The 19,679-nt window shown below is 39.0% G+C and overlaps 2 protein-coding genes across 2 annotated transcripts in view; one reads left to right on the top strand and one right to left on the bottom strand.

Moving 5' to 3' along the window:
• The window catches only part of slc2a8 (solute carrier family 2 member 8), a 28,405-nt gene extending 22,356 nt beyond the window's left edge, over positions 1 to 6,049 (bottom strand). Inside the window, exons 1-2 of the mRNA XM_059337498.1 lie at positions 5,725 to 6,049; positions 3,651 to 3,816 (exon numbers count right to left, since the gene is read on the bottom strand). Coding sequence (XP_059193481.1) covers positions 3,651 to 3,816; positions 5,725 to 5,819 — 261 coding nt within the window. The 5' untranslated portion in view covers positions 5,820 to 6,049. The remainder of the gene's footprint in view (positions 1 to 3,650; positions 3,817 to 5,724) is intronic.
• Positions 6,050 to 9,960: 3,911 nt separating this feature from the next.
• Positions 9,961 to 19,679, top strand: part of LOC131975061 (tetratricopeptide repeat protein 16) — a 17,545-nt gene continuing 7,826 nt past the window's right edge. Inside the window, exons 1-5 of the mRNA XM_059337592.1 lie at positions 9,961 to 10,045; positions 10,978 to 11,115; positions 14,994 to 15,094; positions 15,882 to 16,011; positions 18,647 to 18,861. Of these exons, the coding sequence (XP_059193575.1) occupies positions 9,977 to 10,045; positions 10,978 to 11,115; positions 14,994 to 15,094; positions 15,882 to 16,011; positions 18,647 to 18,861 (653 nt within the window). The 5' untranslated portion in view covers positions 9,961 to 9,976. The remainder of the gene's footprint in view (positions 10,046 to 10,977; positions 11,116 to 14,993; positions 15,095 to 15,881; positions 16,012 to 18,646; positions 18,862 to 19,679) is intronic.

Here is a 19,679-nt window from a genome sequence, read left to right as displayed (position 1 = left end):
TACAGGTGATTCACTGCATACAGGTGATTCACTGCATACAGGTGATTCACTCCATATACAGGTGATTCACTCCATATACAGGTGATTCACTGCATACAGGTGATTCACTGCATACAGGTGATTCACTCCATATACAGGTGATTCACTGCATACAGGTGATTCACTGCATACAGGTGATTCACTGCATACAGGTGATTCACTGCATACAGGTGATTCACTGCATACAGGTGATTCACTGCATACAAGTGATTCACTCCATATACAGGTGATTCACTCCATATACAGGTGATTCACTCCATATACAGGTGATTCACTCCATACAGGTGATTCACTCCATACAGGTGATTCACTGCATACAGGTGATTCACTGCATACAGGTGATTCACTCCATACAGGTGATTCACTCCATAGAGGTGATTCACTGCATACAGGTGATTCACTGCATACAGGTGATTCACTCCATACAGGTGATTCACTCCATACAGGTGATTCACTGCACACTGGTGATTCACTCCATATACAGGTGATTCACTGCATACAGGTGATTCACTCCATACAGGTGATTCACTGCACACAGGTGATTCACTGCACACAGGTGATTCACTGCACACAGGTGATTCACTGCATACAGGTGATTCACTCCATACAGGTGATTCACTCCATATACAGGTGATTCACTGCATACAGGTGATTCACTGCATACAGGTGATTCACTCCATATACAGGTGATTCACTGCATACAGGTGATTCACTCCATATACAGGTGATTCACTCCATACAGGTGATTCACTCCATACAGGTGATTCACTCCATACAGGTGATTCACTGCGTACAGGTGATTCACTGCATACAGGTGATTCACTCCATAGAGGTGATTCACTGCATACAGGTGATTCACTCCATATACAGGTGATTCACTGCATACAGGTGATTCACTGCATACAGGTGATTCACTGCATACAGGTGATTCACTCCATACAGGTGATTCACTCCATACAGGTGATTCACTGCACACTGGTGATTCACTCCATATACAGGTGATTCACTGCATACAGGTGATTCACTCCATACAGGTGATTCACTGCACACAGGTGATTCACTGCATACAGGTGATTCACTGCATACAGGTGATTCACTGCATACAGGTGATTCACTCCATACAGGTGATTCACTCCATATACAGGTGATTCACTCCATATACAGGTGATTCACTCCATATACAGGTGATTCACTCCATACAGGTGATTCACTCCATACAGGTGATTCACTGCATACAGGTGATTCACTGCATACAGGTGATTCACTCCATACAGGTGATTCACTCCATAGAGGTGATTCACTGCATACAGGTGATTCACTGCATACAGGTGATTCACTCCATACAGGTGATTCACTCCATACAGGTGATTCACTGCACACTGGTGATTCACTCCATATACAGGTGATTCACTGCATACAGGTGATTCACTCCATACAGGTGATTCACTGCACACAGGTGATTCACTGCACACAGGTGATTCACTGCATACAGGTGATTCACTGCATACAGGTGATTCACTGCATACAGGTGATTCACTCCATACAGGTGATTCACTCCATATACAGGTGATTCACTGCATACAGGTGATTCACTGCATACAGGTGATTCACTCCATATACAGGTGATTCACTGCATACAGGTGATTCACTCCATATACAGGTGATTCACTCCATACAGGTGATTCACTCCATACAGGTGATTCACTCCATACAGGTGATTCACTGCGTACAGGTGATTCACTGCATACAGGTGATTCACTCCATAGAGGTGATTCACTGCATACAGGTGATTCACTCCATATACAGGTGATTCACTGCATACAGGTGATTCACTGCATACAGGTGATTCACTGCATACAGGTGATTCACTCCATACAGGTGATTCACTCCATACAGGTGATTCACTGCACACTGGTGATTCACTCCATATACAGGTGATTCACTGCATACAGGTGATTCAGTCCATACAGGTGATTCACTGCACACAGGTGATTCACTGCATACAGGTGATTCACTGCATACAGGTGATTCACTGCATACAGGTGATTCACTCCATACAGGTGATTCACTCCATATACAGGTGATTCACTGCATACAGGTGATTCACTGCATACAGGTGATTCACTCCATATACAGGTGATTCACTGCATACAGGTGATTCACTGCATACAGGTGATTCACTGCATACAGGTGATTCACTCCATATACAGGTGATTCACTCCATATACAGGTGATTCACTCCATATACAGGTGATTCACTCCATACAGGTGATTCACTCCATACAGGTGATTCACTGCATACAGGTGATTCACTGCATACAGGTGATTCACTCCATACAGGTGATTCACTCCATAGAGGTGATTCACTGCATACAGGTGATTCACTGCATACAGGTGATTCACTGCATACAGGTGATTCACTGCATACAGGTGATTCACTCCATACAGGTGATTCACTCCATACAGGTGATTCACTGCACACTGGTGATTCACTCCATATACAGGTGATTCACTGCATACAGGTGATTCACTCCATACAGGTGATTCACTGCACACAGGTGATTCACTGCACACAGGTGATTCACTGCATACAGGTGATTCACTGCATACAGGTGATTCACTGCATACAGGTGATTCACTCCATACAGGTGATTCACTCCATATACAGGTGATTCACTGCATACAGGTGATTCACTGCATACAGGTGATTCACTCCATATACAGGTGATTCACTGCATACAGGTGATTCACTGCATACAGGTGATTCACTCCATACAGGTGATTCACTGCGTACAGGTGATTCACTGCATACAGGTGATTCACTCCATACAGGTGATTCACTCCATACAGGTGATTCACTGCATACAGGTGATTCACTCCATACAGGTGATTCACTCCATAGAGGTGATTCACTGCATACAGGTGATTCACTGCATACAGGTGATTCATACCCCGATAACCATATAGATCATGATGTAACATGTGTTCTGGTCATTTAATGAATAATACCTTTATATGAAATATCCACTTTTTTAAAAACACCTGCTTGTTCCCTTTTTTTAATTGTAAAACCTTCTTATATGTGTTTTATTTTTTTATTTATTGTAATATTGTAGTAGTACTAATAATAATAAAGAGATACAGAAGGGCTATTTTGGCTGAACAAATTATTTTTATGGAAGTATGTGTAAAAAGCATCGACTGTATATAATAGAGATGGACAGAGAGACAGACGGGTGGAGACAGAGAGACAGAGAGAGACAGAGAGACAGACGGGTGGAGACAGAGAGACAGAGAGAGACAGACAGGTGGAGACAGAGAGAGACAGACAGAGAGAGACAGTTGGAGACAGACAGGTAAAAGTCTTTGAAAAAAATAAAATAAATGAAATATGTAATGTAAATAATAAGTAATAAAAGTAAATAATATGTCAATAAATAATGTAAATGTAAAATAATAATAAGATATTTTATTCTCATGCATGACTATGAGAGGTTTTGTTTCTGTCAGCAGGTTTTAACCTCGAGGGAATCAACCAGAAGCATTCTGACCAACAGAGAACTGCTGATGAGTTGAATAAAGTCATGTGATGTGATGTGAATGATTCGTACCCCGAACCAGGACGCCTGGTTGGCGTCCAGCCTCAGCCGCGGCTCGGCGCCGGGCCCCGTGAGCTCCGGGATGACGGGCGAGCTGTAGCCCAACACGAAGCCGAAGCTCATCGGACCCAGGACGGACGCAAACGTGGCCAGGTACAGCTTAGTGTTCCTCACTTTACTGTGGAGAGAAACAGGAACAGAGAGAGCCAGAGGTCAAAGGTCAGTGTGTCAAACGGGATCAAACAACAGGTCAGCTGCTTGCATAAGTATGATTGCACTTTAAAATGATTTATAATATGTAGGTTATAATCTGCTCTCTGTGTCCTCGTATTTCACTGTAACATATAAAATCTATAAATCTATAAAGTCCTGCAGCTCTAATCAGCTCCATCAAGGCTAGAAGAGGGAACAACTCACACATGACTTTGAGTAGAATAACACAGTGAGAATGAGAGAAATCAGAAAAAAAGGAGAATTTCTCTGATAAATGATGAGTTATAAGAAATAAATCATAAGTGTCATGACTGTTGTTACAAACACAAAATACCAAAAAATTATGTAAACTGACAAAAAAAGACATAAAAAGACATAAAATACCTAATAAGACACAAAATTACCAAAAAAAGACACAAATGACAAAATTAAAAAAAAAAAAAGACACAAAACACCAGAAAAAAGACGCAAAATCTCTGCTCTGTGTTTCCAGCCTCTCCTGTCCTCTCCTCTCTGCTCTGTGTAAACAGCCTCTCCTGTCCTCTCCTCTCTGCTCTGTGTAAACAGCCTCTCCTGTCCTCTCCTCTCTGCTCTGTGTAAACAGCCTCTCCTGTCCTCTCCTCTCTGCTCTGTGTAAACAGCCTCTCCTGTCCTCTCCTCTCTGCTCTGTGTAAACAGCCTCTCCTGTCCTCTCCTCTCTGCTCTGTGTAAACAGCCTCTCCTGTCCTCTCCCCTCTGCTCTGTGTAAACAGCCTCTCCTGTCCTCTCCTCTCTGCTCTGTGTAAACAGCCTCTCCTGTCCTCTCCTCTCAGCTCTGTGTAAACAGCCTCTCCTGTCCTCTCCTCTCTGCTCTGTGTAAACAGCCTCTCCTGTCCTCTCCTCTCAGCTCTGTGTAAACAGCCTCTCCTGTCCTCTCCTCTCTGCTCTGTGTAAACAGCCTCTCCTGTCCTCTCCTCTCTGCTCTGTGTAAACAGCCTCTCCTGTCCTCTCCTCTCTGCTCTGTGTAAACAGCCTCTCCTGTCCTCTCCCCTCTGCTCTGTGTAAACAGCCTCTCCTGTCCTCTCCTCTCTGCTCTGTGTAAACAGCCTCTCCTGTCCTCTCCTCTCAGCTCTGTGTAAACAGCCTCTCCTGTCCTCTCCTCTCTGCTCTGTGTAAACAGCCTCTCCTGTCCTCTCCTCTCTGCTCTGTGTAAACAGCCTCTCCTGTCTTCTCCTCTCTGCTCTGTGTAAACAGCCTCTCCTGTCCTCTCCTCTCAGTTCTGTGTAAACAGCCTCTCCTGTCCTCTCCTCTCTGCTCTGTGTAAACAGATTCTCAGCAGAATCAATCATGTCTTCAGTGTCTCTGAGGAGAATTTAATGTTTTTAACAGGATTAACTGGTTTATTTTAAATGACACATGGAGAATAAAGAGATTCTGACACTAATATCAACATTTTAACACAAGTTCTGGTCACTTTTTATAACAGAAATGTTCATTGACTTCATTTTCTTGACAGAAAAAAGCATTAAAAGACATCTCCTTGGACTCTTATTAATCGATTAATCAACAAAAATAACTAACCAATTATAAAAATAACCAATACTAAACAACTAAATGAGTGTTGCATGGTGAATCAGCTGTATTGTGCGGGTGTATTTACCTTCAATGATTAGATCAACATGCATTCAGACTAGATGCTGACTTTTATTGATTAGGTCATTGATTTTTTATCTTGTTTGGTAATGAAGTGGGAATGAATGGATCCTTGGAGTGACAAACAAAGAGCCTCCACATGTTTTAAACACACCAGCATTGTTTGGAATAATTAGTTAGATGTAAATCATCTAAACTGGCTCTTTAACAGCCTGATCTTTGTGTAGATCCAGGTTCTGACCTGAGGTAAGCCTCCTGCTCAGACATGAGTCCAGTCGGGTCATCGTCCCCGTCCTCCGCGTCCAGCAGCCTCCTCCTCTCGTTCTGGATGTCCATACTGGCAGGAATGGTTTCTGGTGTCCCCCTTTACATGGATCACAGTCAAACATCAACACTGGCTGATATTATGCAGCCACAACGAGCCAGAATCAGACTGTACCGCTACACACTCTCCCTGAAGGAAACATCTACCACCGCCTGGAAGAATCTGACCAGCAACTCATTGCCGAGGTGTTGTCGCTTCAGCAACGTGCCTTGTCAACATTTCAGTCAGCTGATCGCCACTTTGGGCCTGGTGTTTCCCGTTTTCAAAATAAAAGTCTTCATTGAAATGTAGAACATGTGATGGTTTATTGTCAGAAGTATGACCAGGAGAGAAGGGAACTGATATTGAACCTTAAAGAAATTAAGTTGAACTTTGATTTACGGGATCTTTTACAAAGAAGTTCAGAGGAGAAATGTTTTTCCTTTTTGTTACAGTATCTTAGGAGAACAAGATTAATAGAGAGAATATAATTTATGTACTTTCTCCTTTTTTTTTCTTTTTTTTTAAATTAATTAATTAATTTATTTTTATTATTATTATTTTTTTATTATTGAGTTAAACTCAGGAATGTGTAAAGTCCCGGTCCACACTCCATATCAGTAGGTGGCGGTAATACACCAAAAAGTTGTTTGTCAACCGCCATAAAACAAAACAAAGAAGAAGAAGAAGAAGTCAGTTTCCCGTTTTCAAAATAAAAGTCTTCATTGAGCTGTCAGGGGCAGAGCTAATTTCGCGCTCAGTCCAAACGCAGGTCTTGTAGAATTATTTAAAATTGTCACACTATGTAGATATAGACGATAAAAGTGAAGTTTAAGCGCTGTCAAACTGAAACACCTGGTTTAGAAGTCAATTCACCGTTTTATTAAAGACGTAGCTAAAACTAACGTTAGCTAGGGCTTAACAAAAGGCATAATGTTACACACTAACTGCTTCTTTTACTCTACTTTAAGTTACATCACAGCTAGGAACATTATAACGCCTATAAACTAAATGTTACGCGGTTTGACGCTATTTTAGCTAGCCTGAAACGACACCGGAAGTGACTGGAGGGAAGCTCTTTTATTTTATTTTATTTTATTTTAACAAAATAATAAAAGCATCCCGAGCGCGTCGTGTAAGCCGTTAAAGCGATAATGTTATACGTTGATTGTTTCTTTTACTTTACCTTAAGTTACATCACAGCTAGAAGCATTATTAACACCAATAAACTAAATATTTCGCGGTGTGGTGCTGGGTTTAAACGACACCGGAAGTGACCAGAGGGAACTCTCTCACTGAAACTATAATCTTTTTATTTTATTTTTAAATGAAGTAAGACCCTCAAATAACTGTTCAGCCAAAATGTTATACGTTAACGGTGTGTGTTATGATACTTTAAATTAAATCACAGCTAGAAAATTATTAACGTCTATAAACTCTAATTATGTGGCTTTGAGGCTATTTTAAATAACGTGAAACGGCACCGGAAGTGACCGGAGGGGACGCTCTCGCTCAATTTACAAATATCTTTGTTTTAATAAAATAAAAGCCTCTCAGAGAAGTTAAGTTAGTTTCCATGGTTACAAGCAGATTTTAACACCACGCTGCTTCTCTAAACTGTCAGAAAAGATGAAATAAATGGACTAAAGGTAACTTTAACTCATATAACACAGTTTATATTAGTTACTGAACGACACAATGGACACTTTTGAGGAGAGAAATGAGCAGACGGTAAGTTTATTTTGTTACAAACAATAGAAAAGTAGTTAACGTTAACTGACTGCTGGCTTTAGCTTTGCTTTACGGTAGCGTTTATTTACCGTAAACTGACAAAAAGTACAGCAAACTGTCTGTAAATTATGATTTATGTTAATGTTTAATATGTTGATATTTTTAAAAGCAAACTAAAGACCTACAGTTTTACTGTTTTGGTCTGAACTATTTGTATATTTATCTAACTATTTATTGTGTTTTTACTTTATTAGAGTTGTCTTTAATTAGGGTTTATAACTCTATTTATAGTTATAATTATAATTACAATTTTATTTTATCTGTTTAATATTTTTTGTTTTTCTATTTTTTAGTTCATTAATATATATTTCCTTACAATAGATTGATAGGATTTAAGCTTACCTTTCCTCAGTTCTTGTTTTTATTTATTATTAAGTGCTGTTATTATAAAATATCCTCGAAAGGCATTTGAAATGTATTTTTATTTTTATTATGACTTTTAACTAACATAAATAATCCTCAACCTGAATCTGATGCTAAAAAACACCCGTGAACACAACTGGATAACAAAATACAAAAAAAAAATAATCTGCAATATTTTCAAACTAGAAAAATTATGAATTTCTTATTTTAAGTAACAAATACTACTCAGTAGTGTTTGATAGAGTCTAGATAACATTTGTTTTTTGTCTCCTCCTAGTCTTGTACTCGGCATAATAACAAGATATTCAAACATATTCAAACAAAACAAGGGCCCACTGCAGGATTAGAGTCTGATGAAAAGCATCTGTTTTCTTTAGTTTTAGTTTTAATTTCGTTGTGAATTTTTGTTTTCAAATTCAATTAGTTTTAATTCGTTTTTAGAGTGAGTTTTCTAGTTTTGGTTTAGTTTTTATTTTTTGAAAATGCTTAGTTTTAGTTTAGTTTTTATTAGTTTTAGTGTTAGTTTTAGTTTTTTTGTAATGGGCTATATGTTGGGTGCCAGATTCAAAGAGGTCATAATACATTTTGCCTTTATTTCCTTTACTTCCTTTGGTTTATCATCTCAGCCCCAATAAGGTTATTAACTCTTACAGTTCTGGGTGTTTTGTATTTTGGTTCTAGTGTAAACATCCCAGTCTCAGTAAACATATTCACCATGTGTTGCATGTTCAAATAGAAACACTGAGTTATGAATAGAAAAAGTTGACAAAAAAACTAAAACTAAGGACATTTTCACTATAATTTTAGTTAGTTTTAGTTAGTTTTGTAACCACAAAAAACAGTTTCAGTTAGTTATCGTTTTTTTTAAAAACTCTCGTTTTTATTTTTATTTCAGTTAATGAAAATGTTTTTTCAATTCTAGTTTTCGTTATTTCGTTAGTTTTCGATAACTATAATAACCTTGAAATGGAACATTTGATCCCTGCGGTGTGCGAGCTGTTTATTTGGTTATTATCTTCTTAGGGAAGTTAACATGTTCTGATTGTCAGTCAGCCTAATCCGACTGGTTTTGTGGCCCTTTAGGAAAAGTTGACCAAATCTTTGCCAATTGTTTGTCCGCCCAGCAGGCAGAAGAGCAGAGTTTATTCCCCACCGCGGTGTCAGAAGAGGAGCTGAATGAGGCCAGGAGAAAAAACACATTCAAGCAGCTTTTTGGCTCCAGCAAAATCTTTGTGGCACCAGGAGAGAAACTCGCCCAGAGAGCAGAGCTGCAGGGGAGCCTCATCATCCAGACCAAGGCTGCCGAGCAGTGAGAAGCACCACAATTCAATGAAAGAAAGACACTTTTATTCAACATGGTCTCACAGGAATCTGTGAAATAGCCACGGATTTCGCTTAACTCAAAATCCGTGGAATAGCCACAGAATCACTCAAATTTCCGTGAAACTGACACGGATTTGGCTACAATGCAAGTTAATGACAGTCATATCCCGTGGCTATTCCAACATACAAAGTGATTATGTACATTCACTGAGTGAATATTTAGAAAATAAAACATATATTTCTCACTAGAAATGTGATCAAAATCCATTTTTATGCAGAAACTAAGTCAAAATATTGATTTTTCACTAAAAATGAGAGAACTGTCCGCCATGTTTTTTGTTCTGACCGCCAGGACCTTGAAAGTCACGTGACTTGGAACAAACCAATAGGAACAAATATCCATGGAATAGCCACGGGATATGACTGGCATTAACTTGCATTGTAGCCAAATCCGTGTCAGTTTCACGGAAATTTGAGTGATTCCGTGGCTATTCCACGGATTTTGAGTTAAGCGAAATCCGTGGCTATTTCACGGATTTCTGTGAGACCAGGTTGCTTTTATTTATTATTAGTGTTACAAATGTTGGAAAAGCAGATATGGGGGATCTTTGCAGAAAATATGTGCAAAGTTGGAACATGAAATCCAGTCTTTGGAGGGTTAAATAACGCTTTTTATGTCGTTTTTTGCAGTTACACAAATGGAAAAGCAGCGATGGGAAAGTGTCAGTATGAGAAGGCTGTGATCTGCTTCTCCAAAGCCATCACGCTGCAGCCTGAACAGGTGCAGAAATCACCACCACACAATGCTACACATGTTCACATTTATTATATTTTGTGACATTTATCCATTACATTTTTACTCATTCGGTGAAAATAGATCAGCCGTTTATGAGAGAGGTAACAGACTGTAATAAATAAGCTTCAGTTGCTGATAATAATGATAATTAAAGTGCCCTTATTCTTTATTGAAGCAACCTCTGTGTTGCTTTCTTGGTATTTTGCTTGTTTCTGCTGCTGGGAGATGTTCCAATATTTATTAATCAATAATCTCTGGGTGATTTTTTCATGGCAACAAAACAAAAAAATAATCCAAACAATGACGCTATATATGAGACCAAAAAGGGGCGATCTTAAATTTTTTTTGTTTTAATGCGGTCAGAAAAGTGTTTGCTCTGTGGCCTTCCTAAAACTGAACGTAACAACTTTGCCTTCCTTATAAGGGCATTCTCTATGCTAGAGTGACCTGGACACACCTTTCCCCAGGTGAGACAGGAAGCAATACAGAATCCAAATTAGGTTCATATTTCATTAACCTAATTTGTCATTTCATGACAATGTGTCATTTCATCACACTTAATTTCCAATAATAATAATTATCATTCAAAATTTTCCACATAACTCAAAAAAAATACCTCTAATGGCTCCAACAAGTAGGTTCCTGTGTGTCAGACAGTGTGTTAACAGACTTTTTGTGCTTTTTTAGTAATACTGCAGATGTTTGACAGGCAGTAGGAATTGCCAAATATAATGTAATATAGTCCTAGTCTAGTCCTTGACCAGAGACAAGACTAGTGATAACTGGTGCTGTGTTTCAGACTGGTCTGGTGGTGGTCCAGGCTGAGGCCTTCCTGCAGCTGTGTGACTAGGACTAGGACTAGACTAGGACTAGACTAGACTAGGACTAGTCTAGTGATAACTGGTGCTGTGTTTCAGACTGGTCTGGTGGTGGTCCAGGCCGAGGCCTTCCTGCAGCTGTGTGACTTCCAGTCAGCAGCAGCTTGTTATAAACGGGCGTGGCTCCTGCAGCCCGGAGCGTTCAGCTCCCGCCTGGCCTTCATCTACTACCTCCAGGTACACACAGCACTAAATCATCTACTACCTCCAGGTACACACAGCACTAAAACATCTACTACCTCCAGGTACACACAGTACTAAAACATCTACTACCTCCAGGTACACACAGCACTAAAACATCTACTACCTCCAGGTACACACAGTACTAAAACATCTACTACCTCCAGGTACACACAGCACTAAAACATCTACTACCTCCAGGTACACACAGCACTAAAACATCTACTACCTCCAGGTACACACAGTACTAAAACATCTACTACCTCCAGGTACACACAGCACTAAAACATCTACTACCTCCAGGTACACACAGTACTAAAACATCTACTACCTCCAGGTACACACAGTACTAAAACATCTACTACCTCCAGGTACACACAGCACTAAAACATCTACTACCTCCAGGTACACACAGCACTAAAACATCTACTACCTCCAGGTACACACAGCACTAAATCATCTACTACCTCCAGGTACACACAGCACTAAAACATCTACTACCTCCAGGTACACACAGCACTAAAACATCTACTACCTCCAGGTACACACAGCACTAAAACATCATCTACACCTTCAGTTAACTGAAGTAAACTAACCTTCCTCTTGTGTTAGGATCACCACCCACCTGTTTTGGTTTTAAATGCTTTAAATGACCACACAACTGTTGCTGATTGCATCGAGGCTTTTTGGATTCATCAGGAACCTCTAGTGAAACAAAAAAAACCCACAAAACTAATTTCACTGAATTATAAAATTCCCTGGTGAAAAGTATAACGTTTGTGTTGTTTCACTTAGAATATAAGATTATAAAACAATATTTAATGAAATATATACTCAACTCAACTCTCAACTCAACTTTATTTGTAAAGCACTTTAAAACAACCACAGCCGCAGCAAAGTGCTGCACATCAACAAACAGAACAAGAGACAATGAAATAAATAAAACAGGAATAAACAACTGTGCTGCTGCCTGTCTTGGCCAGGACTCTTTTGTAAAAGAGATTTTTAATCTCAATAAGACTTTCCTGGTTAAATAAAGGTTAATAATGGTTTGGATTAAAAAAATAAACAAAAAACCCCCACTAAAATAAATACATTGCTTTTTAAAAAAACAATAAATAAAAGCAAACCATAACTGTGGTTTAAAAAAGGTGTTATGGGTCAAAATTGACCCGTAACACCATAGATGTTACTATAGTTAATATTAAAATAAAACATTAATTTGAGATGTCTTCTAATAGCCCTCAGTAATAGTCAAGTAACATAACAACCTTTTATTTTATATAATTCTCTTGAGGTTCATTTTACGATTTTTTAAATTGAAAACGAGGGGCCACACAAAAAATATTAGAACTAATCTTTGAATGTATGAGGAAACCTGCCAAGGTCATCAGAGGTAAGAAACAGATATATAACTGTTTTAAGGGTATTTATGGATCATTTAAGGGTCAAAACCAAGCTGTTACCATAAGAGATAGTAACAGAAACATAAGAGGAAGGTTAAGAATCGTAGAAAAACTCATTTTTTTTGTAGGTTGCACCCTTCATAAAAATCTCTATAACTAAATGCTTAAAGATAAAATAATGTAACAATGATCCCTATGTTGTGGACTCTCTATATCACTCTGCTCTTAGATTTATATATATATATATATATATATATATATATATATATATATATATATATATATATATATATATATATATATTAGATTTATTCCTGGTGATGGCTACAACACTCATCACTGGATCGTATATGATAAAGTGGGCTGGGCTTCTCTGGCAAACAGGCCGAAGAAACATGGGAACCTATTTATCTTTAAGGCCATTAACGGTAAACTACCTCCCAACTTAACACGACTTCTTGATGGAATCATCGATATTATTCGACAACATCAAATAACTGGTTTACTCTCTCAGTTCCCCATGTGCTAACTGAACTTGGGAAGCCAGCCTTTTGTTTTAACCCATTAAGGCCTAAAGCGCCTGGGAAAAATGCCTGTAAAACCTCTGGGCGATTTTCAAATGACCCCCTAAAACCTGAAGTTTTTCTGGAAATTCAACACCTACTAAATAATAGATTTTCAGCCTCTGTAGCAGATAAAAATGAAATTCAAAAAGTATTTGAGAGCTTATACCCGTGGCTTTCATACGAAGTTGAGTTTATTTGTCCAAACCTTCAATACATTTTTAAAAAAAATCAACAAACTCAGCAAATGTTACATTTGTCTGAATAAAAAAATCCTATACATAATACTAATACATGCCCATTAGCAAGATGCTAACATGATATGACCACTGGAAGAACAAGACATAGTTCTCATTAGCCTACTGTAATTTAAAAAAAAAAAAATAATAATAATAATAATAATAATAATAAATAATAAAAATACATTTAATATATTGCACTTTTCAGGGTACTCAACGACGCATAAAGTAATATAAGACATAAACAGTCATGATTTCTTATATCATCATCACAATCAGTTAGCCTATTATTATTAATATATTATTAATAATATTATTATTATCTCCAGATGGCCACAAATCTGTCTGTTCTTTGGTGAAAATATGTCGTCTAAAAACATATTCCTCATCCATAAATCCCGGTCGATTGGTTCCGAGGGTTCAAAGTTCGGATCAGCAATAAAATCATCGGCGCTGTTTTCATCAGATCTCTTCCGTCTCTTCCTGCTGAGCTCCTCCACTATAGATATATATATATATAGATAGATAGATATGCCTCCGCTATAGTCGTCTTCCTCCATGATTTATAAGTTCTGGAAAAGTCCCATGATGCATTGCGACACTCCCACATGTATTCTGATCATGATTCTGATGCATTTCATTGGCCAAGAGACCGAAAATAGGTGAAAAAAAATACAAATACTACAAAATGACATATCCGCTGTCCCGGCCTTAATGGTAGAGTGACGCAACAGCGCTCCCGGCTTTAATGGTAGAAATGCGGTAATGCTTTCCCGGCGTCAATGGGTTAATGCCCCTGGAACGATCTTCAACTCACAATGAGGATCAGTTCCCCCAGAATAAAAATTAAATTTTGTAGCTTGATTGCAGACTTTCCTGCAACTGTCTGTAACTGTGTGGCAGCTCGCCATGGTAAAAATCTTTGCCGCCGCCACAAACAAACAAACAACAACAGTAGTAAATGGTTGTAATGTTGCTATGAGAGGAAGAATGAGTAAACTGGCGCCTGGACTTGGGCAAATAATGTGCAGAAATGATCATATAGTTTATAAAAATCCAGTGCAGTGAGGATCAAGACATTTCCTTACACCAGATGTCTATTACACATATATACATATCTACTACTACTGGTACTGGTTCATATTAGTCACTCTGTTTGTCAGTAGTGAATCCAGTCTGCAGCGTAGCTCTTACACTTCAATAAACCAGAGAAAAATGGCTCCAAACTACCACATTTTAGAGCAAGCTCGAGTTGCAAGATATATTTTACAGTTATACTTATAACCAGTCAGATTTTTGTCCTGTTTACCAAAATAACCTCAACAGTAATAGCAGTCAGCTTAAAGCTTCTATAACTGACTGGATTGAACTCTCTCCACGGGTCTGTGAAAGGAAATAGAATTACTTTAATCTAGTGGTACACTTGAAAAAACTCCTCTAAAACACATCAATGTTTCTGTGCAGACTGCATCATAAGGAAGATCACACTGTTTTAGCTTTGGTCATTTTGAATAGTCATTTACTTATTTATTTATCTTGTCTGTTATCTGTATTTTGAATTTGTATTTCTGTTCTGTTTGTAAATGTACTCGTCGTCACTGTAAATGAGGGAAACCTTACGCGTTTGAATAAATGAAGTGTTATCTATGTGCTTCCTGTTGTCTCAGGGCCAGTGTTTGTTTGACCGAGGTCTCTTCCTCGAGGCTCTGGAGGCTTTCAGCAAAGCGTCTGAGGTGAAGCCGGGCTGCAGGGCCTACGAGGTCAGGAGGTCAGGAACAAGCTAACGTTTAGTGTTTGTGCTTACAGTTATATCAAGAATATCCTGCATGTTATACAGTGGTCCACTGATACGGATCACATGTATCACTGTTATTACATTATAGAGACCGTATCCCAAATCAGACACATCTGCAATGCTGCACGTTCTGGTGTTTTCACGTCATTTGGAATAAGATCGCCTCCACCAGTGTAGCTATAATTGATTTTTACATATTTAACAAGCTATGTGTGAAATTTAATTTATGTACATGGAGATTTACACGTCTAATTACAATACGAAAGTAACTCTGATGAGAGAAAGCAGTAAAAAGTACATCTGTATTTTTACTGTACTGTATTTTATTGTGAAGGTCAGAAGTATGGTTGATAACGATGGTTGATAACAGTGATATTTATTCGGCTTAACCAGAAACATCCAGTTTACCCTGAAAAACTCAGCAGCCTCCATTATTTCACAGCGAGGAGATCCAAGTGTCCGGTTTGGGATACAGTTAGCTCACGGCTAACTAACAGGCGTTAGCGTCCTTTAGCCGACTCTGGTAAACCCGAGGCTAACGTACAATATTAAAACAATATACGGTTCGAAAGATAAGAAGTTAGACTTTACCTTCACACCATTTAATTAATTGGAAGCTTAACATGATCATTTATATTAGTAGTTAATATGAAATTTTGATAGAACCTAATCCGAACGGTGTCTGATTTGGGATACAGTTACGTTATCATATATCTTATTTCCAGTGTTTTTGTGGATTGATGTGTTGTTTGTGTCTCAGCCTGGCCTGTCTGACAGCTGCAGGTCACCATGGCGACTGTCTGAAGCTGGTTAATGACTGGATGCAGTCAGACGGTCCCACCTCGGACCTTTACGTCCTCAGAGCACGACTTCACAAACTGCTCCGCCAGGTAACAGCAACACACACCACACACAACAGCAACACACACCACACACAACAGCAACACACACCACACACAACAGCAACACACACCACACACAACAGCAACACACACCACACACAACAGCAACACACACCACACACAACAGCAACACACACTACACACAACAGCAACACACACCACACACAACAGCAACACACACTACACACAACAGCAACACACACCACACACAACAGCAACACACACTACACACAACAGCAACACACACCACACACAACAGCAACACACACTACACACAACAGCAACACACACTACACACAACAGCAACACACACTACACACAACAGCAACACACACCACACACAACAGCAACACACACCACACACAACAGCAACACACACTACACACAACAGCAACACACACCACACACAACAGCAACACACACTACACACAACAGCAACACACACCACACACAACAGCAACACACACTACACACAACAGCAACACACACTACACACAACAGCAACACACACTACACACAACAGCAACACACACCACACACAACAGCAACACACACTACACACAACAGCAACACACACCACACACAACAGCAACACACACTACACACAATAGCAACACACACTACACACAACAGCAACACACACTACACACAACAGCAACACACACCACACACAACAGCAACACACACTACACACAACAGCAACACACACCACACACAACAACAACACACACTACACACAACAGCAACACACAACAGCAACACACACCACACACAACAGCAACACACACCACACACAACAACAACACACACTACACACAACAGCAACACACACTACACACAACAGCAACACACACCACACACAACAACAACACACACTACACACAACAGCAACACACAACAGCAACACACACCACACACAACAGCAACACACACCACACACAACAGCAACACACACTACACACAACAGCAACACACACCACACACAACAACAACACACACTACACACAACAGCAACACACAACAGCAACACACACCACACACAACAGCAACACACACCACACACAACAACAACACACACTACACACAACAGCAACACACAACAGCAACACACACCACACACAACAACAACACACACTACACACAACAGCAACACACACTACACACAACAGCAACACACACCACACACAACAGCAACACACACTACACACAACAGCAACACACACCACACACAACAACAACACACACTACACACAACAACAACACACACTACACACAACAGCAACACACAACAGCAACACACACCACACACAACAGCAACACACACCACACACAACAACAACACACACTACACACAACAGCAACACACACTACACACAACAGCAACACACACTACACACTTTACATGTCAGGCAGTTAGTCATGAATCCAGCAGTTAACCCCTGAACCCCAACGAGCAGCCAAGTCCTGCAGCTCGAATCAGCTCCATCATGACTAGAAGAGGGAACGACTCAAACATGACTTTTTGCTGAATAACATAGTTAGAATGACAGAAATCAGAAAAAACCCAAGTTGAATTTATCTAATAAATTATATATTTTTTAATTGGGATGAAATATAATTTATATATAAACACTTTTCCAAGTGTCACGAATTTGTAAAAAAAAAACAACAACACAAAATTACCCCAAAAAAGACACAAAATAACCAAAAAAAGACACAATAAAGACACAAAGTGGCCAAAAAAGACACAAAATTACAATAAATTAGATAAAATGGCCAAAAAAGAGACACAAAATTACAAAAAAAAAACCCTCCCAGAATTAGAAAAACATATTGTACATATTGAAGTATTGTCATGTTTGCAGCCTCTCCTGTCCTCTCCTCTCTGCTCTGTGTAAACAGCCTCTCCTGTCCTCTCCTCTCTGCTCTGTGTAAACAGCCTCTCCTGTCCTCTCCTCTCTGCTCTGTGTAAACAGCCTCTCCTGTCCTCTCCTCTCTGCTCTGTGTAAACAGCCTCTCCTCTCCTGTCCTCTCCTCTCTGCTCTGTGTAAACAGCCTCTCCTGTCCTCTCCTCTCTGCTCTGTGTAAACAGCCTCTCCTCTCCTGTCCTCTCCTCTCTGCTCTGTGTAAACAGCCTCTCCTGTCCTCTCCTCTCTGCTCTGTGTAAACAGCCTCTCCCACAACAGGATCTAGTTATTCCAAACTGGTTTGTTTTTAGTGACTTTTTAAATGAGACATGTAGAATAAAGTCATTTTAACAGAATTATCACACGTTTTGTTGTATTTTTTCACGGTTTCTCGGTTTCATTTTTTACGGACTTTTATCTTCCATATACTGCAACTACTGTGAAAACACTCATTCAACAAAAAGTCACTCGTGTTTGTGTGTTGTGTGTGTGTGTGTGTGTGTGTGTGTGTGTGTGTGTGTGTGTGTCTGTGTGTGTGTGTGTGTGTGTGTGTGTGTGTGTGTGTGTGTGTTGGAGCAGTGTGATCTTGCTGACATTAATCACAGTTTATATAAATATTTAGACATGTTAGTTTGGACTGTTATCTTCCATATACTGCAGCTCCTGTGAAACACTCTTCATTCATTCATTCTCATATCTGTGGTCAACCTGTCCAGACGGTCCGGTGTTATGGGGACGTGAGGTCGGCGCTGGCGTTGAGCCCGGCGTGTCCCGAGGCCGGAGCTCTGCTGCTGCAGCTGCAGGAGAGCAGTGAGCAGGTCAGACTGGAGGCGGAGGGCCGAGCTCTGAGCGGAGCGCTGCCTCAGGCTCTCTGCAGCATCAACATCGCCCTGGAGCTCCGCCCCCAGGACCCCCGCCTCTACCTCTTCAGGTCGCTCTATCTAACAACAATATCTAACATAACAATAACAATAAGCTTGACTACAACTTAAAAATTAGTACTTGTTTGAAAAGTATGACTGCGTATTAGGGCCAGATTTAGAAAAAAAAAAATTAATTAATTAATTAATTACGAGAATAAAGTCGGAAATATTGAATTAATTACAGGAATAAAGTTGAAAATATTTAATTAATTACAAGAATAAATTCGAAAATATTGAATTAATTACAGGAATAAAGTTGAAAATATTTAATTAATTACAAGAATAAATTCGAAAATATTGAATTAATTACGGGAATAAAGTCAAAAATATTTAATTAATAACAAGAATAAAGTTGTAAAGGATTTTGATGCTGTGTTTTTTTTTTGTTTTGTTTTGTTTTTCCACCTTTTCAGCTTTTCATATCTGTTATCTTTAATTTATATTGAATTAATTAATTATGAGAATGAAGTCGAAAATATTTAATTCATTATGAGAATAAAGTTGAAAATATTGAATTAATTACGGGAATAAAGTCAAAAATATTTAATTAATTATGAGAATAAATTTGAAAATATTTATCTATCTATTTATCTCTATTTATCTATTTATCTTTATCTAACAACAATATCTAACAACAATTTTAAACTGACTGTTAGTAACAACCTGCATGTTTTTCAACTGGGGACCAAACCAGAGCAGTTGAATGTAAAGCATGCACATGTGGATATATTTCATCAATAATGAATCTTGTAACTACACCGGTCAAACGTAATGCTGCTGCCAAAAAGCAGCAATATGAACCAGAGAAAGGCTTCAAATGTTGCTT

Source organism: Centropristis striata, chromosome 7, assembly GCF_030273125.1.
Source record: "Centropristis striata isolate RG_2023a ecotype Rhode Island chromosome 7, C.striata_1.0, whole genome shotgun sequence".
NCBI classification, from domain to species: Eukaryota; Metazoa; Chordata; class Actinopteri; order Perciformes; family Serranidae; genus Centropristis; species Centropristis striata.
Note: the sequence above shows the minus strand (reverse complement) of the source record. Positions and strands in the feature narration are given on the sequence as shown.